The sequence below is a fragment of the Prinia subflava genome, chromosome 3, assembly GCF_021018805.1.
Source record: "Prinia subflava isolate CZ2003 ecotype Zambia chromosome 3, Cam_Psub_1.2, whole genome shotgun sequence".
Lineage (NCBI taxonomy): Eukaryota > Metazoa > Chordata > Aves > Passeriformes > Cisticolidae > Prinia > Prinia subflava.
The window spans coordinates 51,251,004-51,275,355 of NC_086249.1; the positions used below are offsets into that span (position 1 = coordinate 51,251,004).

Below are 24,352 nucleotides of genomic sequence, written 5' to 3' on the forward strand. Positions count from 1 at the left end.
TTTTTGAAGACAGTTTTATATTTTTTCTGCACTAGAAAGTCTGAGATGTGTTAATTTGTGTTCCTGTGCAGATGATGAAATAAGGGGGTTTTATACTTAGCATAAAGTTGGTGTTATTAAGCCAAATAACATTAGGAAACTTTGGAATGAAAGTTGTTTATCCTGTCTTAAGGTATTGCCCTTGCACCTACTTAGCTTCTACTTGTTCAGTTGTATTACTCTTTTGTTCCATTCAGAAGAGTGTTTGGAATTGCTTTCAGGAGGAATCAAGTTTTAGTAATTGTAATAAAAGACTACAATGTAGCATATGTGGAATGAATGCAGCATTATCCCACTGCATGTGGAATAAATGTGCTCTTCCTTGTAGCATTTAATTTTATCATAAGGTGAATCCTTGCCTGGAAATTTCAGGTCTTTTAAGTGTCCCTATTTAAGTATAGTAAATAAGTAAGGAAGGAGTAAATGAGACTAAGATTTTTTTTTTCTTTTCTAGATTATTTAGAAATATACAGTAATGTGTCATGGACAAGGAAAAATACAGTTCCAAATAATTATTACTTTGTGGTGTTCCTCATGTTCTGATGGTAACTGATGTTCCAAACATGAAGGATCAGTATCTAAGATATTGCTGGTACCCTTCTTATGAGGGAAGAGTACTTTGTATTCCTATTAAACAAAACACCACACAATATGTAAGTGAAGTCTGAAGCAAATCTGCTGAGATGATTGATGAGATTGTTTCCTAGGCTTTTACATTTTTAACACTTGAAATGACAGATCATCTAAAAGTAAAGCTCTCTAGTATACTTAAAGGTTTTTCTGTTTTGGTGAAGGTGAGGCTAAATATTGAGATTACCTCATGGGAAAAGGGAGTAGTTTTATGTATACATCAAAATATGTCTGTAAAGAAAAGCGAGGATACAGTAGTACATAATATCTAGCAATCTTATATTGAAAACCTTAGTTTCTGAAGAGATTCTCTAGGAAATACGCTTTTAGTGTCATGATGCAAATAGAGCAAAAAGGGTAAAAGAAGTACACTAAATGTATTTATAACAAAGTTTATTGTAAATGATAATTACTGCTGGGTTATGAGGAAATTGAATTTTAAGTTAAAAAAGATTGCGTCTGTTGCCAGTTTGTTTTTTATTTGGTGCAATGTGAAATTTGGTTTTTAAAGCAGCTCCTCTCACTTCTCAGCAGACAGTTCTGCTTGAGAAGAAGGTATCAGGGCTCTTATTTTCCATTAGATTATTAGAATTCTTTCATAATGAATACCAGTTTTATGCAATAAATTGTTATGATTCAAAATTCATGTAGATGAATGTTGGTAAATAGGCAGTCAGTTTTTATGGGCTTTTTTTGCTCAATTGCACGTTTGAGCCATAGATTGGAACAATCTCTTTCTTCTGTGTGATTTCTTGATTCTGGTTTGGGAAAGAAAAAAAGTGTAAATTCAGCATGTTCTTCCTGATTATAGGACATGAGGAATTAATCCAATTCTTAAGTTCTTGTCTAGAGTATAATTATTTTTTGTAATTATAATTTGATTCAGTGTGGGAGTTCATTTTCAAAATTGCCTGCTTCTCTCTATATACAAACAAACAAGCACACAAATAGAAATGCTAGCATAAATGCAGGTTTTATTGCACCTGGAGTGCCTGCTGGGAAGTGAAGTGGCTTGGCCATGAAATCACTGTTGTATTGTGCTTCAGGTAATAGGTACAGGGACGTGGGCATGCTGCAGTGATCAGCCCTTGGTTAGCTCATACTTCTAAGGCAGCATTTTAAGTGAACTGATTGAAACAAAAGCAGAAAAATGTTATGATTTCTGCACTTCTAAGTGCTTTTTTGAATAATTTATTGAATACTTTATCAGTGTTTTTTCTCTAAGGCATGAGAAAAAGGATTATTCTTTTTTTTCAAGCTTGAAAGGAATTAATAACTATAAATGATTTAGAAAACAGTCTTTGGCTCCTGAATAAAAGTACTTCACTTGAAATAGGTGGACCAAAAGTTTTAATTTTTAGCTAAATTTATCTCTTACTTAGTTTAAGAAATTCTCTGATTACACAGTGGCTTAAAGCTTATTCATGATTATGCGCCTTTTCCCATATGATGGATTTAAATCAATTTTGCATCAGGGTAATAAATATATAGGTAAATGTCATATATAGCCTAAAGTAACTAAGGCCGTCTCTGACAACAGAGTGTGTATGCAGTCATGCATCAATGTCCATTGGGTGAAAAGGACAGTAAGAAATGAAGATGACAAAAGAGATACATTATAGGAAATGCAATTTTGGTGCATTTTAGCAGCATTAAGGACCTGTTCTTTTTTTTTCTAGTAGCACAGTATTTTGTTTCCAGCAGTGGCAAAAAGGAGATTGTTTTTAGGGAGAGATCACAGTCTGAGCACTTATACAGCCTTGGCATACAGAATTGCCAATTGTATCAGGGGATACAATTCTGATTAATCCTTTCTCTGTTTGCTTATGCATGGGATCATGAATTTCACAGAATGGCTGGGGGTGGAGGTCATCTGGCTCAATCAAGGCCACCTAGAGCCAATTGTCCAGGCCAGTGTCCTGACATCTTTTGAGTATCTCTAAGGATGGGGACTTCCCAGCCTTCCTGTCTCAGTCACCCTCATAGTCAAAAAAGTGTTTTGTGATGGAGGGAATCTCCTATGTTTCAGTTTCTGCCCACTGTCTTTGTCATCTTACTGGGCACCACTGAAAAGAGCCTGTCTCCATCATGCACATTGATAAGGTCCCCCTGATAAGGTCTTCCCTTCTCTTGGCTGAATTGGTCCAATCCCTTTTTAAAGGTGCTGTGTGCCTTTACAACCTCTGCAGCAAGTTGATTTGACATTGTATGAAGAAACATCTGCTGCCTATTTGTGTGCTGCTTTGTTCTATTAGTGTAGATTTTGGTATATAACTGAATTTTCTACATTTACTCTGTGTATTATTAGTGATTATGCAAAATTCCATATTTTTCTTTGTTTCTCTGCCTCTCCTCCAACCCTCTTCTTAACTTATGTAACCCAAGATTTAAAAATAATAATTTATTTTCTGCTTAAAATATCCATCTTCTAGTTTCGTGTACTTTCTGAAATAGAGACATTTATCATATAATCTGTTTTTGTTTGCAATTTATTAAATATCAGTTTTCTTTTACAGAGTTTGGCAAAACACAATAGGAATAACATTGGAACAGAAGGTGGTCCTCCTCCTTTTGTGCCTTTTGGGCAGGTATAGTGTACTTCTCTTTGTCACTTTATGAAAGTATCTGTATTATGATATCTAGGTACCTTGTTCCAGTTAAGTAAAGGCAATCAAAACACCTTAGATCTTGATAACATACATATAAAAAATGTGCCTATTAAAAAAACCCAAAACTGTGTTAAAACTGTGTCTTTGTTATGCCAGTTTCCAGTAACATTTTTCCTCTCAATTTCAAATTTAACTTAATATTTAGTGTGTGGAGCCTTTGATTTTGCAGGTCAGGTCGTGTAGGTACTAATGCAATTCCTTCTTAACTGCCAAAGAATTTGGCAAGGATCACCAAATTTCCTAGGGTCATCGTGATTACATCACAATGTCTTAGCTACATGATCATATTCTTTATCTGAGCATCTGCTACTCTAATGGACTAAAAGTTGGGTGTGTCTTTTTTCAAATGAGAGCAGGCAGAAGAGTTAATTAAAAAATTCTTTTGCATTTTCAGAAATGTGCATCTCACGTACAAGTGGATAGCAGAGACCTTGATCGCAGAAAGACTCTGCAAATGACAAATACTGTGAAAACTGTTGCAGACAACGATGAATTTGAAAAGCAGAGAACAGCTGCTATTGCAGAAGTAGCAAAGAGCAAAGAGGTTAGAATGCATGTGTTGCAGCAGTTTACTTACTGTGATTGATCTTTTCTAAAGTATTTCTTAAATGACAAATGCTTTCTAATATTTGCCTGCTTGTAATTCTACTCTTGTGTCTTTAAAACGATGAGTCCTTTTGAATTGATGGCTATGTTCTTTTAATAAAGCTAATAAATGTATCATAATGTTTTATTGTAGGTATGATTTTGCTATCACTACTAAAAAATGAGGGGTTTACAATTTTGCTAATAAGATTTAAGAAATAAATGCAGGTTATCAATTTTCATCTGCTCTTTTTAATTCTCAAAAACCCCATGATTCCCTGAACCCAGTCTGAAAAAATAGGTAGGAAATTTAGTTCTAGTATGTCAGTTTTTTATGTTCTCCTCTGGTCTTCCTTTTAGTTTATTTCTCAAATTGCTTAGTAAGTTGTAACAGCTAGAATTATATGCCCTTTTTACAGCCTCATTTGGGCACAGGGAAAAAAATTTCCTAACTAATAAATTAATATTTTCTGTGTGTGTGTAAATTAGTGCTTTGTTGACTCAGAGTATAATAATAAAAAAACCACCACCAACAAAAAAACCCCAAACAACCCACTGCAACAAATGCTCTGCCCTTTTTTTTACTAGCTAAATATTGAGGCTTATTTTCATTGTCTCTGTTTGCTGAAATGTTATTTTGTGCTTATCTAAAGACCAAGACATTTGGAGGAGGTGGTGGTAGTAGCAGAAGCAATCTCAGTGTGAGTGCTGGAGGGAATCGAAACAGGGAACTGTTCCAGAAAGAGAAGATAGCAAAACCAGAGGGGAAGAATGAAGGTGTCTACCGAGAACTGGTAAGCTGGAAGACTTTTAATGGAGTCTTAAATGGGTAATATTAAAAACAAAAGCCCAGATATAACAAGAATAAAATCAAAATACCTTGAGGAAGGATGACTTTCCTTTCAATTAATTTTGAGGTCTTCTTAGAATACTTATGGTGCCTTTGTACCTTACTGTGATAGTTATGAGTTTCACTGTGATTTTGGGCTAAACATTTATTCAGTCAAATTTAAATATGTATCTTAGAGGTTAGATTCCATTAGGCATGGGGTTTTGTGGGGTTTTTGTAGGGTCTTGATATGGCTATTTTTGAATCTGTAGATAGAATGTTTTATTCATGGGGTTCCAGTTAAGAATGTTTTTGATTGCAGCTGTTGAAGTAGATGGGTCACTGGTATGATTTTGGTGCAGGTGCAACATTATTTTCTGTACTTAATGCTTTATGATTCCTGTTTTGACTTTTTGTCATCATGCTCTATACAGTTTGGAATAATGGAGCATGCATTTCTGCAGAAGTAAATTGTCTGCATTTCTTTGCTTTCTTCTGTAGAACGTCTAGCCAATTACATTTTCTCCATATTTTAAGAAGTTACTGGGTTTTGCATTGTCTGCAAGTTGTGAAAGGATTCAAACTGGAACAGATGGCTAGTTTTGATACCCATATTATTTTGATATATTTCTTTTAGTTTTCATGTAGACCAGGACAATTTGTGCTTGAAAGCCTGTAATAGTAGAACTGAAAACTAATGAATTAAAAACCATACTAGTAATAAAAAAATCCCTTGATTGGCTGGTTCTTTTGAGATTGTTTGTGAAGACTTTATATAAAAGTTAAATATGTATAATAAATTAAACAAGAAATACTATTTCAATTAAAAATTAAATATAAATTAATGTAAAATCTGGTGGGTTTATAGAGTGTTGTATTTATTACTTTTGTGTGTACCTTTTATTTCAGGTTGATGAAAAGGCTCTAAGACACATAACAGAGATGGGTTTCAGCAAAGAAGCAGCAAGGCAGGCACTTATGGATAACAGTAACAGCCTAGAGGCAGCATTAAATTTTCTTCTGAACAACAGTAAACAGAAACCCATTCAGGGACCACCACCTAGAGGTAAAGCTTGCAAAGAGGTGCTTTCAAACTGTTTACAAACCAAAGAATTTGTGTATGGTAGATTACTAATGTAGTTATAAAAGTGCATATTTGCATTTTTTTCCTGCAAGTTAGAATGCATTGCAAGCCTGAAAACAAATCCCTAAGAAAGGCTTCTGTGTATTATATGCTTGTCAAAATTTTTGAACTGGAAGTCAGATATTTAATTAGCTTTAAATGGGAAATATGTATCCTAGAATCACAGAAGAACATGAGTTGGAAGGCACCTTAAAGGTCATCTTGTTCCACCTCCCTCACACCTGCCTCTCAGACAGAGGCCACCCACTAAACCAGGGTGCTCAGGGCCCCATCCAACCTGGCCTTGAACACTTCCAAGGGTGGAGCATCTGCAGCTTCTATGGACAACCTGTTCCAGTACCTCACCACCCTCATATAAAGAATTTCTTCCTCCCATCTAATCTAAATCTCTCGAGGTTTTAAAATTGTTTTCCCTTATCCTATCACTGCCTTTCTATGACAGAATTTTTTAAAGACAGAGAATGAAAACATTTTGTAAATCAAATGAAGCACTTTTTTATTTTTTACTGCCCATTCACAAAAAAGCTTTTAATGCTTACAGGTAAGGGGAAGGGCCGAGGCCGAATAAGACCTGAAGATGAAGAAGAGCTAGGAAATGCCAGACCATCTGCACCAAGCACACTGTTTGATTTCTTGGAATCCAAAATGGGTACTCTAACAGTAGAGGGTGAGTTACTGCAAATAACGTATCTGGGACAAAATGTTGGATAGTGTAGGCAGAATTCTTTTTCCTAACTCTCTCATCTAAAAGTTGATTCCTAGAACTTCTTCCACAGTCAGTCATTAAAAAAAAAAGGGTTCTTGGAGAATTATTCCTCTCAAGAAAGGTCACATAAGTTGCTCTGTGGTTAGATGTCTAAAAGTCAGTAATTTGAAATAAGATGACATCAATCACAATTTGTTAATTTGATTGCATTCTTCCTGAATCATGAGTCTTCATTTATGATATCATAAGTCTTCACTGTAATTACCAAAAATCTAAATATTCAAAGAAAATAACATTTCAATATACCAGCATTCTGCATTAGCTGATAAAATTTTGTAAACTGCTCACGTAATGAATATAACCATGTTTTCAGAAGGCAGATATAGGGAATGATGTTTGAGATATTTCTTGGCACCTCATTTTACTCACCAAAGATGCATTAGATTTTTTTACAGTGAACAGAAATGGAAACAGTGGTAGTGTTTTTGGCTTACTCTGCAAATGTGGATTTTTCTTTGGAGACATTTTGTACTTATATTGAGATATTACAGAAGGCTTTTATGTTTGACTGAAAGACATTTAAAGGAAAATAAAATAAATAATCCCTGTGGGTTATATAAATTTCTTATTGTCAGTGATTTTGTAGTAAGTAGGTAATAGTAGTTTATCAAGACTTGTGAAATGAGTGAATTGCTTTTTTAAAATTATACTAAATTATACTACTGATTTCTTAGGGGGACTTATATGATCCTTTGGGTTTAGTACATGTAAGTAGACAATAAAACATAGTGTTATATGAGTAAAAATAGATATATTTATTACATTTATTTCAGTTTATAATCTTCAGTATTGTGCTTTAGATACACATTGCTTTTATGAGTTTTTTTCCTCTTAAATAAAAATAAAAAGATTCTATAAATGTCATAAGAAGAAAAACATAATTCTATTAAAGGTTTTATATTCCTTCAATTACCAAAGGCTTTGGCATATTTCTTAGCATGACACACAGGATTTTTGCTTTTATGTTTTTTATCACTAAGTTGGTTTTTCTTGCTTTATCTGAGTAATCAATATGTAATCCAGTGTACTATTACTGTACCATACTTTCCTGAAAAAATCCAAACCCAGCTTGTTAGCATTTTTGAAGAGTTCAGAAAGTGTTCTGATTATTTTGTGAAATTCTTTTCAGTCTTTCTGCCTCTTTTTTCTGGAAAAATAAAAAAGGTAGATGTTGTATTTTGTAAGGCTTTGAAGTGGTTGCTTAGTTTCATGTTCTTAGCTTTTATTTCCTTTACTGAGAGTGTATAGGCCATAGGATTGCATTGCGGTTTCTATGCCAGGTTTTACTTTTGCTTGCAGAGTGTTTTAAATGGATATTTCAAGAAATATATAGGCATATGTATTTTTACTTTCAAAAGTGATTTTTTCCTTGCCAAATTTGAGAAAAGCTCTGCAGTCTGATAAATTCAAACACATAATTAAAATCATATATTGAAAGTTAATCTTCTGCCATTTTATTGCCTCTGCCTTTGAAAATCATTTCAGTAAAATTCTTAATTATTACTTGTCTTAAGTTCCATTCAAACTGAGATGACAGGAGTTTTAAAAGTATTTGCTGAGTGATCTATCTGCAGTGACCATACTTAGCACTGTGAACTCTTCAGTCACAAAGTCTGCATCCAAATGTGTGCAGAAAACAGGATATATATACCTAGTATCTCTTAAATTTAATTTGATCCTGCCATCTGTGAGCAGTAGAGACACGTAGTTTCCCTTAGAGTTAGAAAAGTATTGGTCAGAAATGAAAGGCACATTGGACAAACTGATTGAAACAACTCAAATATGTAACGTTACAAAACCAGGAACATTTCTTTATTGATTTTCCTGCGCAGTAATACACTAAGGAGTGTCCAGGCTGGCAGGTTTTTCTCCATTTATATTCACCAAACACTGTGCTATGTGCTACCAAACACTTCTTCTAAAAGAAGATAGATTGTTCTGCATTATTCCTGGCACCTTGCTGTCCTATATGGTCTCTAAAATCTCGTATTGTTTTTTAGGTATTCAGAAAGAAAGGTTTGTATAGGGACAGTGGTTTTGAATAAATGATCATGCCCCTACTGTTATATGTGTATATGACCAGGAGCAGATAATTACCGGAATGGCCGTGTTTATCATTACTGCAAGCATTAATGTCCTATACACTTCAGACAGAGTGAAATTCCTTCTAAGTAACTGAGAGTCAATGTAAAATCAAAAAAAATAAGGCAGTTTTTCTGAACGGAGCTAAATACTTTTTAATCCTGTACTACACCAAGTTTTTTCAAAGTCTTACATAATCTGGGGAGCAAAAGTGTCTGAAAAAGAGAATTGTTTCACTTTTCAAGTACACTGAGGATTGATTTGCTTTGTGCATCCATCCTTGTTTTTCTTATCTAGTGTTCCTAATTGCACCTGAAACCTTAGTAATGGGGAGAATTTCTAAATTCACTTCTGTCTGGGTGGTTCTATTGCTACAGGAACAGGAACTGCAGAACTGTTGTTGGATTTTTTTCTTTGATTTGGTACCTTTTCATACTCGCATTTAGACCAAATTTAGAAATTTGGTCGCATTTAGAAAAACATTTATGAATTGAAATACCTTTGTATTTTTAGGAGATACTTATATTCCTATTAAAAGTTAAGGCAGCACAGGAAGTTTCTTGTTGTTTGCTGTTTGGTTTTTTGAAAGAAGTACATATTAGTTATAAGAAAGCATGTTAGTGTTTTGCCCTATAAGTGATATCTTGGGGTTTTTTTTTTAATCTCCATTTTTCAGTTAAGGAAATATTGTTTTAAGTAATTACAACTAATCACAGATTAGTTGTACAGTAATTACAGATCACAGACACCGTGATCTGCCAGCTCTTTAATTTTGAAACACAGCATACTTTAAACATACTTTATTTAAATGAAAGGCAAAGAATTAAAACAAACATATCTTTAGCTTTAAAAAGTGCATTTTTATTTATTTATTTGTTACTATGAATGGTTGGTGGCACCTACAAAAGTATTTCTGTGTTGAAATTTAGTAGTTCGAATTTTGACAAGAGAAACCTCCTGACTGCAAGAGATAACAAAAATAGTAGACAAAGTTGCTTTCAATTAGCTGCCTATGCTTGCATTTGGTTAATTTCTGCTACTGAACACAAAAGATTTTTTCCATTCATCTCCTTATTGTTTTCTTTTGTTATGAGGAACAACTCACCTATCTTTGTCAGCTTAAATAAATAAACACAAGGATTATCACATAGAATAAGATGATACCAAGAGTTCTGGCTATAGTATTAAGGAATAATGAACATTATTCTTTATCTAGTCCCAAATAAATTAAAGGTTTGAAATAAATTGGTAATGCAATACAATATAATTAAAAATATTTGTTTCATTTTGTTGTCACACAATTTATTTGACTATCAGGGAGCGAGGATGCTTGGAGGGGAAAAAAAGAGTCTGACTTTTTGGAGTTAAAAGAAATTTGTTTCATTTGAAATCTGCCATGCAGTAGCCATGTTTTCAACAAACTCGGAATGCTATTGACAAGAGATCCAAATTGAATAATAGTTGTATTTCTTATTCAGCCTTACTTCTAAAAATTGAACTTCAATCAGAGCTAATTGTGACTATCAAGAAAATCACTTATATTTGTTGTATTGGTAGGTTGGCATTGATGATATATGTTACAAGACTTGTGCTTTTATTTTGTCTTTAAATATAAAAGAGACAAATATAGTAAATTTCATACATTTTAAAGAATAATAAGAAAATTTCCAGGTTTTGTTCTAGTCCTTTAATCCAGTTAGTTAAAGTTTGTAGTGAATACAATGCAGAATGTTTTGGATTTTTTTTCCATTTCTTTATTATCCTTTTTCTCAGCTTGCATTTGTTTTGTTTCAACAGAAACATGCACTCAGGTCCCTATTCCTTAGTATTGCTACATTTTAGAAAGAATTATATTGATATTTATTTAACTTGACAAATCTATTGAGTAATAGGAATTTTACTTCATGACGTGAAGTGTGTGCAAATATATCACTAATTCTCTTCTAATTTTTAATCTTTTGTCCAGTACAAGGTAGAATATGCCCTGGAGGTAGCTGTCTCAAAGATATATTTGCATACAGTTACATAAAAGTATTGTTCAGTTTGAGTGGAGAAACCCAAAACATTGCCACCAGTGTGGGAAGGCCACGGTCATTGAATTTGGCCACATTATTAAACATGATAAAATCCACAGGAGAGGGCCACGGGAAACTGTACTCTGTAAATTCCATTGTGCATTGAGCAGTGCTTTACAAATTGTGTTGGCTGGGATTTCCAAGTGCAGCAGGTCCTGCTGGTTTCTTGTAATCTGGGAAATGGGATTGGTCCTGTATGATTCTCTTGCGTCATCACATACAAAAGCCAAAATGAGTAACGTAAGTGAATGACGGTTCCAGACTGACAAACACTTCATGTTGTCTCAAAACTTCCAAGTAGATGACAAGAACCTTATCATTAATTTTTAAATGTATTTTTTCCAGACCATGTTCTCAAACCTCTTGTTAGAATGATGATGATTGGGTTAACCCAGTCTCACTGTTTCAGAGTAGCTTACTAAATCTTCTTGTTAAATGCCAAATTAATTTTGTTATAGCCCTGTAGGAAGCATTACTTTTCTAGGAACAGTTGCTAATGGTTTGTTGGAGTTGGGTCAGGAAGTAGAAGCAGTTGTGGTAGACAACTTGTGAATGGGATCCATTCATGCTTTTCTTGATCCTTATTTCTCATAAAAAAATTTTAAAAGCCCTTTGTTTTTTTGGTGATCAGGCCAGACAGAGCAAGTATACATGAAGAACCAGTACTATTCTCATTTCCTGGCTTTTTTTGTTGACTACTGTTGACAACATTTATGTTGCCAAGTAACATTTGCTGTTACTTGGCAGTTTCCATTTGCGAGTGATTTATGCTTGATTGTCAATCAATCAGTTAATGTGTCCTGCTCATTCAAGGCTGCCATGTATGATGCAGTCCCCAGGGAAGCTTTTAGCACAAGAACTGCACCTCTGTAGAAAACATAAGTTTATTGGATTTTGCATACCTTAAGGTTAGACTAAAAAAAGTCAGGTGTTTTATGTCAGCCTTTGTGTGTCACAGTAAAGAGACCTAGAAAAAAAATAACCTTATTCACTGTTTTGAAATTCTCTAGTCACTTTACCTGCTGTCTAACATGTAATATTAACTTTCCACTACTATTTTAAAAAAACAAACTGTAATCAAAGGATGTAACACACTTTCAAATCAGCTTGCTGGTTTTATGTTATGATCACATTATGTTGTGTAGACAATAGCTAAAATTATTACATGCCATGAAATTGAACAGAAATTTCAGTAAACTTTTTTGAATTATAGAAGAATATGTCTATGTTCTGCATTTTCCTTGAGGCTTTAACTAAACTGTAACTGCTTTGCATGCATTTGTCCTTGTACCTTGTATGTACTAAGTACTGTCACTACCCATCTCAGCTCAGGAAATGTTAATTCATTCAGAAAAAGGGCAAGGGTCAGTCCTTAAGAGGAAACGTTTTGAGTCTAAGTCAAGCCTAAAATCCTGCTACCTAGGGAAGTATTACCATGCCCAATCTAGTCATGAACCCATTCCTGGTTTTTTTTCCTGTTGGAACAGTAACTTGAATTTAATGAATTTAATGTTATAGACTATTAAATAAGATGATTTATAGTGAATTTGGTTAGAGCTTTATATGCTGTTCAGTCCTTTAGTGTGTAATTAACATTAGGAATAGACCTAAGAGCTTAGGTTGGGCATAGGAAGAGTGGAAGCCTGAGCATTTTACTACCAGAAGAGAAGAGGTATAAATTAAGAATGTTGTGAACAAAGACTGTTAAATAATTAATTAGGAAGTTAAATCTTTCTAGATGATAGGAAGTCTGTAAGATGGTATTATACAGAAGTGGAAAAGTGTAAAGAAGATATTTATAAAAAGTTACAGATATGAAGTAAAGAAAAACAGTATTTTCATGTCTCATATGTAAAGAAGAAATAAAGAGGTACTTCTAACTTTAAAGGTTTTACTCTAACAACAACAACAAAATTAATTATATAAGATTTAAAGTTGTCTTTGCATTTTTAAAAAGAAAATGCATGTTTATGAAATTCTTGTATCTTTCTGAGTAGTATATATTTACATATTAATGCTTTAAAAATGTGATGGGTTTCAAAGTAATAAATTATAGAGTGAGGTGTATTTTTACCAAGATCATGTTCAAGCTAAGCCTTATGTATGCTTCTGTCATGTTAAGAAACAAAAACACTAGGTCATTTTAGTAAAACAAATGTGACTTCTAAACATTATGCTGTGTCAAATAAATTGTAAAAATTGAGCTAGATTCTTATTGGGCAATTTAGTAAATTAACTTGATAAAAATTCTGTGAGCTACTACTAATAATGTGATGCTTGAAACTGCTTTTCTAAAAAAAAACAGGTAAATTTTACATTTTAATTTTATTATGAAAGCTGATACATTTGCTGTCAGGTATCAGCAGGCATTGTTTCTAGTGGTAACATTCCTTTCCATGGGAGTGTATGAGAGCCTGAGTGGGCAGTCCCACCAGGCCCATGCAGGCCCAGGCTCATGGACACAAGCAAGAGAATGACACCTTTGCAACCTCCCACATGGCACAAAGTTGGTTATGTAAACATGAATCCCTTTAATGGGTTTATGTTTTCCTTTTCCATCAAGTTTAAAGTCTGCTAGCAGATCTCATACCCAGCCAGCAACACGCACACACCCATGTGAGTCTCTCCTGGCCAGGAGACCCCTGACCTCCAGTACACACCTGAGACACCTCTGGTGCAGCTTGTTGGCTGGCACAGCCTGGAGCTGGTAGGAGGGTTGCATGAATGTACTTTATATAGATCTGGACAGTGTATGAGCCCAGACCTGGCGTCTCCCTGGTAGATGGCCTTCAAGGCCCATGGTGTCTCCAATATTCAACTGCCAGGTCTTCCTTGTCACAGTTACCAGCCTATCCTACCTCCTATCCTATTTGCCAGTAGGTTTGAAAACATGTCCCATCACATACACAACAGAGAATTTAGAAAGAGAATTTAGTAAGGAGATGAGACAGGTTACAGTGATCACATGGAGGACTGTGTTGACCTGGAACCTACTTACTTGCAGCTCTCCTGTTTAATCTCATTTCTTCTTTATTTTCCCCTAGGTTCATCTTCATTTCTTCACTCCTTTTGCTCTTCAGCTAAACAACCCATTAAAAATTCCATGTTTGCCTAAAAAGCTCATAATTCCATGAAAAGTTTCACAGATACTCACAGCTCCCTTCCTCTCCAGTAGGCCATAGCATATTTCGTCTTTTCAGTGATATTCATGGTAATCTTGTTTTTATTCTCATCAGTTAAGAGTTCTGGTTGAAACTCCTAAAGGTGACACTGGAGCAGGTCCTGTTATGGCTCACTGATCAGAGTCTCCAGAGTTTTGCTCTTTGTGATTGTACTTGTTATCTGCATTTTGCCACCTGTATTCATTTTATCACTTCCATTTCTTGCCTTTTCTCTTTTATCCTGAATAGCTGTTAACAAGGTATTTTTACAGAAAGTTTCAATTCAGATTAGAAGTATTCCCTTTTCCTCCTCATTTTTCTCCCTCCTCCTTTCTTCATCTTGGAATTCTGTTTTTCTGTCTTAAATGGCTCTTATTCAAGTGCATTGTTGATGTCCATAAGAAAGAACGAGTAATCTCCTTGAAATTTATGCCTGGCTTTTCTCTTGCTCATACGTGATGTGCTTCTAAGTACAGCCCAGACTAGTGTATATTTTCCAATAACTAGGAATTGTAGTTCAAATGTGTCTGCTAAATTCTCTGTGTGTACCATTCCATTTCCATGTCAGAAAGGTGCATACGTTTCTAAAGAATACTGTTGCTTTATCAGAGTCTGAAACAGTATTTCTAAAATGTATTTGTGTGAAATATGTTAATTGAAATAATTTTTTTCTTTGTAGAACCAAAATTGCAATTTCAGCCAACGCATCAAGTACAGCACAAAGTTATGAATACAGAACAGAATGGCATCAAAGAGAATCATTCAAGACACGTTTCTCGCAATGACATGAGACAACCAAGGAATGAGAAACCCCCTCGTTTTCAAAAGGATTTTCAAAATTCAAGGCAGGCCTCGGAAAGTGGTGGGTTACCAAGAAACAGAGGTCCTGAAAGGCACAGCTCTTTAGAACACTGGACAGATGAAAAAAATAAAAGTGACAGACATTATCCTAGAAATGATAGGTCAAAGGATTTGGGTTATCCCATAACCACTCACCAGAGTGATATTACTTTCAAAAAAATGGATAACAACATGCAAAACAGAGTAGGAAAGGGAGTGTCTTTCACAGAATTCAAGGAAAATTCTGCCGCTCAAGATGTGACAGACAACAATAACCAGAAACGTGGGAAAAGGGAAAACCAAACGCACAATTCTGAAAATTTTTGTGATAGGAAAGCACGAACAATAAGTAGTGAAGCCTTTATGGTAAAAAGTGAGCAACATTTTGGAGTTAATAATGATTACCAAAATCCCAGTAGGACTGATAATTTTAGTGCTGTACCAAATGGAGATACTGAGCATCATCAGAAAGGAAGACGAGTAGGACCTATCAAATCATCAGGACCCACTGCGATCTCGTCTTTTGATGATAAAATGTTGTATTACAACACCGGTCCCAAAAGGAGAACTGGGCCCATCAAACCAGAGAAAATATTGGAACCATCGATTCACATGGAGTATGGAAAAAGTTGGAGACCAGGGGATGAATGTTTTGCTCTTTATTGGGAAGACAACAAGGTATGCCTTTGCCAAATGAGAACTATCTCAAATTTTACCTCTAATGTTCTCTTATGCATGTGTGGGAGATATTTAGTACACTACTACAGAGACAGCCTTTGTTCATAGGTGTGTAGTGTGCTTCTTGCCTAGCTCCGTGCTCTGTTTTTTATATTTATGATGTATGTCACTTATATTCCTTGCACGAAACTTTTTAAGTGCTTAAATCAAGTCCTTGTTTCTCCCATGTAGGTGGAGTTTAGGATGACTTATGCTCCTCACTGAAGCATTTCACTTAAGTGCCAAAATTTTGAAAGGATAAATATGCATCTAGGTGCCCATATTCTGTGCTGAGGAAAAAAAACAGGATGCTATGCTATCTAGAATATCTCTGTAATGGTAGATGTGTAATACCTTTTTCTGGAGCAAGTCAGCATGCAACCTTTAGCAGCACAAAGGAAGAATAAAGTCTGCAGGAATGGAGCTGTAAAAAACCTGCCAGTTGTCTTTTAATCATTCCAGAATGGAAACAGCAAAAAACTTCATTTTCATTAGCACTTATATGCTATTAGGTAAAGAATTTGTGGACAGATTATATAAGCTGCAGGATAGTTTTGTATTACAGATTTTCAGCTCCTTTTCCCATTAATAAGATTTTTCCTGCAGCAGTTCATTTTGGTTTCTTCCCCTTTGCTAAGAAAGTTTTAGATTGTTTTCTTTGATTTGTCATCATCTCTCTGCCACTCTTCATGGGTAGTTTCTTTAAGTTTTGACCTTTCCTGATAATCTGAAAACTACCTTAAATATTGTTGTTCTTTATGTTTTATTCACGCCTTTTTCTGCTTTTTTTTTTTTTTTTTTTTTTTTTTTTGGTTTGCATTAGCTAAGCAGCATAACTCTATTTTGGTATGACTAAAACCAATGATAAACCATGGAGGATTTTTGGTAGTGGCAACGTATAGTCAGTTGACTCTCTTAAATAGGAATATGTAGCTTGAGTGGATGGATTAGTATGAAGTGTAATGGCATATTACTGAATTGTTTCCTATTTTGAGAAGCATATTTGCATTACTGTGAAATGAGATCTTGAAATTTTGGAAAGTACAAACCTTGTAAGATAAATCCTTGTGAGAAAATCCCAGGCTGTTACGTATTCAGCAGATTAGAAGGTGTGTTTTGGGCTGTAATTGGTTTCTTAGCGGTTACAGTAAATGCTGCTACTCAGTTATAGGACAATTTTGAAATGCAGTACTGAGCTTAACCATGTTGGGAGGCAGTGATTTCTTTGTGTTCAGTCACATAAATATTTTCAAGAAAGCTATATTTGCATAAATGTTAAAAAGCCAAGTCTTGTGTTTAGAAAAAGGACTTTATAAAGGGGCAGTTTTATCATATTTTTACCATGTTTTATTATGTGAAAAGATAGGTATTCAAGTACATACATACAAGCCATGTCAGTATATGGCTGATAAGGACTTACAGGTGTATATTTTAAGTAAGCATCTTCAAATAGCATTTCTCTGTACACAGCAGCATTTGTGTTAGTGATGATTTTTTTCTGCTTTCAGAGAGATGAAAACAGGTCTTTTAAATGCTTAGTCTACTTAAATAAGCTGCGTATTTTCTCAAGGAGTATACTGAATACATTCTGCCATGTCCTTGGAGTCTGCCATGTGGAATTTTAAGATACCTGGTTTTATATCTGGTACAAGTTTAAAACAAAATATAATACTGGCTAAGACTAAGTATATATACACATATACACAGACATATATAAAGAGGAAATTGTGATATATTTGTGGTATTTCTGGTTGTATTTTGTGACCTTTGAAAATTTCTCTTTTAAGTTCTACCGGGCAGAAATTGAAGCTCTTCATTCTTCTGGGACAACTGCAGTTGTTAAATTCAGTGATTATGGAAATTATGAAGAGGTGCTTCTCAGCAACATCAGGCCTGTTCATGCAGATACATGGGTATGTGATAACAAATTGTATTAAAAAATATAAACTACATAGTCTGTACAAAATATGTAACTCTTAAAGCAATGATCATGCAAAGAATGCTACCTACATGTGTAGAAAAATAGTTGCGCAAATACACAAACAAAATCTCAGATTTTAGTTGTCTATATGAAACCTGATAGACATGTATTATGACGTGGTATTGTTCCTGTATAATAAATTGCAATTGTAATGTTTGAAAATGAATAATTGATCTGTCAGCCAAACAGTTTTATGCATGTTTTCTCTCTTAAAAGTTGTTACTTACTCTATTCAACCCAATTTTTTGTTTTATTTCATGTACATTGTACGTTGTTCTGTAAGAGTTAGGAAACAGTCATTTAAAACATGTTCTGAAGCTTTTCACTACATGTGTATGTATGACTAAAAATAGATATCTGTATCTCTTTATTTTGTATCATGATTTTATTCTTGTTTCAATGATTTTTTCTTTGCCAAATATTGTAGTGGTCATGTATGCATCAAAATCTGTTTTATGAAGTTTAGAATGTATTAGCCCTATGGAAGTTGGAAATTTCAAAAGGCCTTGCTAGTGAATATCATGGAAGCAGACATACATTTTAATTAAAAAAAAATCAGGAATGCACAATTCTTTACTGTTTACTCTTACTATAAATGGCTGCACAAAAAATATACATCTGCATATTGATTCCTTAATGATGAGTTGACTGCGCTTATTTTAAGTTCTTACTTTTGGGTCATAGAACCATGTTAGTACTGCTGCAGAGGCTCAACAGTCAACTCTTGTTTCTTCCCAGTGGTATGTAGTGGCCTGTAGCTCTCAGATGTCTCTGAGATGGCCTTTTTGTACTTAAAAGGATTCCTGAAACTCTTCCCAGCTGATGCATTGCTGTTTGTATGAAAATTTACCCTTTTTTCCCCCCCTCCTTTTTGTCCTACTAGCTGACCTGTAAGATGCTAGTTACTTACTGTATGATTGTATTATTTTAACCCTTTTTATGGGTTAATAATCAGACTTTTCTTCATTTGATTTTGAGGATTGGCTTTTATTTTGCTTTAAGCCACTGAATGTTAGCTCTCACAGTCTAAGAACTTGAACTAGTATTAAGACTAAGTTGATCCTGGTAGTGAGGTGCCATTTCCTACTTGATCCTAGTAGTGAAGTGGTCATTTTCCCTGCCTCTTCTGCCCATGTCTGACTATGTGTTCTTCCTCATTCCTCTCCTCCCATGTTGGATTTTCAGTCTTGTAGCCACAGAATGAGTTGAACAAAGTGGACCACAGTCTTGTTCTCCCAGGTTGGCTTATTTTATTTCAGAGTTAGTTTGTTAAAGCTGACACAAGGCTGGGACAATGTATGGAGAGACGATTCTGACAGTAAGTACCGTAGTCCTGGCATCGTGCTGCTTCCTTACTGAGTTATTGAGGCTTTCTCTGTTGTCACTGGAGACAAAAGAGGAATTTCCAAGGACATTCAGTCCATTCAGAAGTGAAAAATACCTTTTTCAAGGTTCTTTTTTGTCTCAAGGTAGCCTAGTTGGATTACATAAATTCAAACAAGGAAATCAAGGATCATTATTGTTACACAAGATAAATGCCAATTAACATCTTCACAGTAAACATCATTTTAATGGGGTGTTTTCTGGCAAATTACTCTTTTATTGCTAGAAGGTCCTTGCAGCTATAGGATTTTTGCAGAAGAAAGCTGATTAGGACCTACCTCTTCACTCCTTTGTGTTTGGGTGCTAAGCATAATCCTCATCATGCATTTGCAGTTCTTAATCACCCATTGATACTCAGATTTGTCTTTTAAGCTGAACACTGTTGGTCATTTTTCTTTGTCTCTGTTCTTATTAATATATAAATCTAGATAGCATGCATGAATGCAAAATGAACTTATCATGCTGCTTAGTTCTTTGACTTAAGATTCAAGTAACTTAATAGTATTTCCTCTTTACATGAGAACAAAACAGATTTTAAACTGGCTTTAATAATTACTTTTCTTTCACTGATCAATGCTATTGATCAAGGAGCATGTATTACTGGAAATATTATGTTGACTTTTATTTCAGTTGTTCCACATAATTTCTAGATAGCTAAGTAAAATGCCTTTTGCAGGTGCTTGGGTCCATCAGTGCTGGTCACTTTTGAAACATCAACTCCTAAGGGCACAGGAGCAAGCAATTTCCAAAAGTCAGAAGTCAAGCAGGCAAGGCAGAAGGCTGGCTTGGCTGAACAGCAATTTTCTCATGGAAATATAGCAAAAAAGGAAGGTGTATGCCTAGTGGAAGTAGGGTCAGGTGGCATGAGAGGAATACAGAGATGCTGCTTGCTGCTGTAGGGAGAAAATTTGTGTGGCTGAAACTCAGTTGGAATTGAAGCTGCCAGAAATGTGAGGGGCAATAAAAAAGAGGGTTTTTTTCAAATATATTGATGGCAATAGGTAGTGTAAAAGTAACATCAGCCCGTTACAGGACAAGGATGGTCACCTCACAAACAGGGACAGGGATAAGGCACAGGGATTTAGCACATTTTTTGCCTCCATCTTCAACAGGGATGATGCACCAAGGGAGTCTCAGTGCCCTGAGCCATGGCTGCGAGAATCATCAACTCCCAGCTGACTCTGCAACAGTGTGGATCTGCTGGTCTGGCTGGATCCTTACAAATCTATGGGGCCTGATGGGATTCATCTAAGAATCCTCAAAGAACTAGCTGATGTAATTGCAAAACGTCTCTCAAAGATTTTTGAGTGGTCTTGGGAATGTGGTGAGGTTCCAGCTGACTGGAAGCTGGCCAGCACTGTCCCAGTTTTCAAGAACAGTAAGGAGGACCCTGGAAACTACAGACCTTTCAGTCTCACTTCAGTGCCTGGTAAAATCATGGAAAAGATTAGTCTGGGTGGTATTGAAAAACACCTGGAGGACAATGCACTCATCAGTCACAGCAAGCACAGCTTTGTGTGGGGACAGTCCTGCCTGTCAAACCTGATTTCCTTCTATGACAGGGTAACCCACCTAGCTGACCCAGGAAAGCCAGCTGATGTAATTTTTTTGGATTTCAGTAAAGCTTTTGATGCTGTCTCTCATAGTATCCTCCGGGACAAAATGTCCAGTCCACAGCCGGATAAACACATCACGTGGTGGGTGAGCAGCTGGCTCTTAGGTCGGGTGCAAAGGGTTGTAGTGAATAGAGTGACATCAGAGTTTGGGTGATGGGTTACTAGTGGGGCTCTGAAGGCTTCATACTCAACCCTATGCTCTTCAGCATCTTCATTAACAACTTAGACATACATCTCAGAGGAGTAAGTTTGCCAATGACACCAAACTGGGGGAAGCAGTTGACTCCCTTGAGGGTAAAGACGCTCTTCAGAGAGACCTGTACAAATCAGAGGCTGGGCACTCACCAAATGTATGAAGTTTAGCAAGGACAAGTGCTGGGTTTTCCACCTGATGGGGCAACCCTGATTGTGTGTATGTACTATGTAATGAGAGGCTGGAAGGCAGTGCTGCAGAAAGGGACCTGGGAGTCCTGGTCAATGGCAAGTTGAGTCATCATTGTGCCCTGGCAGCCAGGAGGGCCAACCATGTCCTGATGGGCATTGGGTACAGCATCATCAACCACTCAAAGGAGGTGATTGTCCTGCTCTGCTCTGGGTGTGGCCTCATCTTGAGTCCTGTGTGCAGTTTTGGACACCAGAATATAGGAAAGACATTAACCTATTGCATCCAGAGGAGGGCAACAAGCATGGTGAAGGGCCTTGATGGAAAGCCTTGTGAGGAAAGGCTGTGGTCATTTGGTTTGTTCAACCTGGAGGAGACTAAGGGCAGACCTCGTTGGGGTCTTCATGAGGGGAAGAGGAGGTGCAGGTACCTATCTCTTCACTCTTGTGACCCATGACAGGACCCAAGGAAGTGGCATGAGTAAGGGGAGGATATCAGGAAAAGATTTTACACCCAGAGGGTAGTTGAACACTAGAACAGGCTCCCCAGGGAGGTGGTCACAACATCAAGCCTGATGAAGTTCAAGAAGCACAATGCTCTTATGCACATGGTGTGATTCTTGGTATATCCTGCAGGGCCAAGAGTTGGACCCGATGATCATTGTCAGTCCCTTCCATTCAGCGTATTCTGTGATTAAACGATTCTTAATCTTTCTTCACTGTCTGTAGTGAAAACTTGTCTGTATCAAAATATGCTGTATGTGACTTCTGATGTCCTAATTCAGACTCCGTTTTGAAAGAGTTGCTGACATTGAGAGAAGAATTAGTGGACTTTATGAAGGCATAAATTTAGGCTATGTCTTAGAATTGATTAGTCTTTGTTGTTTGTTTCAGTACTGTTTGTTTAGTACTCATGTTGAATTCAATTTTTTGTCCAACAAATATAAATGGATGAAAGTATACCACTGGGAGGAAGAATATAAGCAAAGCAAAACATTGCTTGGCTAGTCACTTGAATAGCCAAAGTACCACAGTGACCTTACTGTGATGACATTTCATATTATTTAAGCACTTCAGCTTCTGGTCTGCTTTTGGCATCCTTTATAAGTGATTTTTGGTTTGTTTGGTTTTTTGGCGGGGTTTTTTCTTTGTTTTGTTTTCTCTTAACTGTAGATGAACATATTCTCATATTCTCAGCATACAATGTGCTTATGACCTTAATGAAAAAAGTATAATTGATTGTATACTGTCCATTACCCACTTTGCCCAGAGTTCTTGTAAGTTTTCAGTCTGTCTGACACCTTACATGCAGTTATTTATTATTCTGATGACTAGAAATAGAAGATAAAGCTGAGTTTTACATTAGATAAACCAAAAAGGTAGTGGGGATTTTTTTTAATAATCACATACAATGCCAATATAAATACATTTAAGAACACTAGAACTGTTTATTGTTTCTCTTAGTGCCTGAAAAATATGTCCTAGGTATTCAGTTCATAAATATTTTTAATAATAAAACTGCATTTCGATTCCACTGTTCTAGGGTTAAGTGTCCTGTATGTAACACTACAATACTGTATTCCACTAGTTCCCTCAATGTAGCAGGGGTCACTTAATTGAACTATTTTAATCCGAATAAAAAAAGTCACTGAAACACCATTGTAGAAGTAAGAACTGCTTGTTTTTTCTTGTAAACGGTGTAAAATTATACTAACAACTGAAAAGCATTAAAAAGGACCTTTCTGAATCACTTAATTATTTGTTCTGTGGAAAAAAAAATAAAGTCGAGATAATATTTTAAACTCTAAGTCTTAATTTTATTCTCTAATATGTAGGATATTTTTCCCTTAATAAATTATGAAAATCTGTATTCTAAGTGTTTATCTTGTGACATTTTTCCCTAAAGCCAACTAAGTCTTTCCTTTGTTTTGCATTTTCTATTCCCTTAGTAAGGTCATAGGTCTTTTTCCACCCTATTTACACTACAATTACCTTTTTTTTGTTTTCTTCTGCTGTATGAAGGAAATAAGTATCGGCATGTTCCATACGTATGTATATAGTTTCACTTACATATGTTATAGCCTTAACTGATTGTTCTCTAAAGAAGCTGGAATTCTCTCAGATTCTTTCCTTACAATTATTCTAATTCCCTTAGAATTCCAATTATGAAGTGAAGCCTATAGTTTAGCTTAGTTTCCTCTTCCTGCAGTATCTTGCACTGCATTTTTGCATAAAGATTTAAGAAGGCAAAAATTATTTCTAAGGCATAAATATTATACATATTCCTAGTTTTTCTATAGTTTGTTTTGTTCTGTAGAGACTGAAAATCCACTTGGCAGGTTTTCTCAGCTCATTCCTCCAGTAAGGAATGAGCTGAGGAACGAAAATAACAGAATCTTGGATTGCAGTTAATTCTTGCCGGCAGACGGTTCAGAGTTCAAGTTTGATAACATTGTGTCTTGTCACAGAGCTTTAAGCGCTTCTGGGTGTGTTGAATTACCTTAAACTGTAATTCAGGGCTTGATCATACAAGTCCCGTTTCAGGTAAGTGAAGAGGTAAACTCTTGTTAGTTTTCTGAAGGTGTTTGAACCTCTCCCCAGCAGTATAAAAGAGCGGTGCTGAAAACCACGAAATGGTAAAGGGTTACAGCTACTTTTAAAGTAAGGATTGGGTGCTGTTGCTTTATGGCTCTTAGGCCTGGATGCCCTTGGCATCACACTGTGGTCTTTTTGTGTTGTGTGTCAAGCAGGAAGTCTTTCCCACTGAATACTTAAGTAGGTGCAGTAGATAAACATGTCCTGGTTGGATCTCTTACCTATCTTCTGTCCCCATTGACTCCACAAAAAGCCAAGGCTGGTAAAAGAGGGTGATAGAGTCTACTTAATCAGTTCTAAGATTTCTGTAGAAAACATGTCCCTGAGTATTGCATCAGAGAAGACTTTGATATCTTTAATTCTTTGGCTTCTGTACTCTTAGGAAAATCTCTAGAATACTTTTACAGTTCAAAATAATTCAGTGACTCAATTCGTTAAATAAAGGCTGAGTGTTTTGAACTACTTATCTTCCTGAGTGGTGGTGGATGTTTGTTGAAATTAATTGAAAACATTGCTACTGTGAATTTAGTTTCCACAATAGGTTATCTTTTGGCTTTATGAAAGCACTTGAGATGTAGGCAGTAATTTTCTTGGCATGTGCCTTACTTTGCATCTTGTCAAGATGTGTGATTTCCGTTCCCTTGTCCTCCTAGGCTGAAAAATTGCTTTTTATAGTCTATCTTAAACTTTTTTTTTCTTACCTGAGACTTTTTGTACTCACTGGAAATATTGCCTTAAATTCTATTGTATGCTTTACAGTACACCATCATACATGCCCTACACACAGTTAACCTTCAGGTTCTCTCAGGTTAATTCTTTATGTAATTATTTATTTCCCCAACCTTTTAAGGGGAATTAT

At 35.6% G+C, this 24,352-nt stretch overlaps 1 protein-coding gene across 3 annotated transcripts in view; it reads left to right on the forward strand.

Annotated features, from left to right (window-relative positions):
* TDRD3 (tudor domain containing 3) overlaps positions 1–24,352 on the forward strand; it is a 93,397-nt gene that overhangs the window by 54,623 nt on the left and 14,422 nt on the right. For all 3 annotated transcript variants that reach the window (XM_063392195.1, XM_063392196.1, XM_063392197.1), the window contains 7 exons: positions 3,186–3,257; positions 3,733–3,882; positions 4,577–4,717; positions 5,662–5,818; positions 6,438–6,563; positions 14,660–15,498; positions 17,325–17,450. In XM_063392195.1, coding sequence (XP_063248265.1) covers positions 3,186–3,257; positions 3,733–3,882; positions 4,577–4,717; positions 5,662–5,818; positions 6,438–6,563; positions 14,660–15,498; positions 17,325–17,450 — 1,611 coding nt within the window. The remainder of the gene's footprint in view (positions 1–3,185; positions 3,258–3,732; positions 3,883–4,576; positions 4,718–5,661; positions 5,819–6,437; positions 6,564–14,659; positions 15,499–17,324; positions 17,451–24,352) is intronic.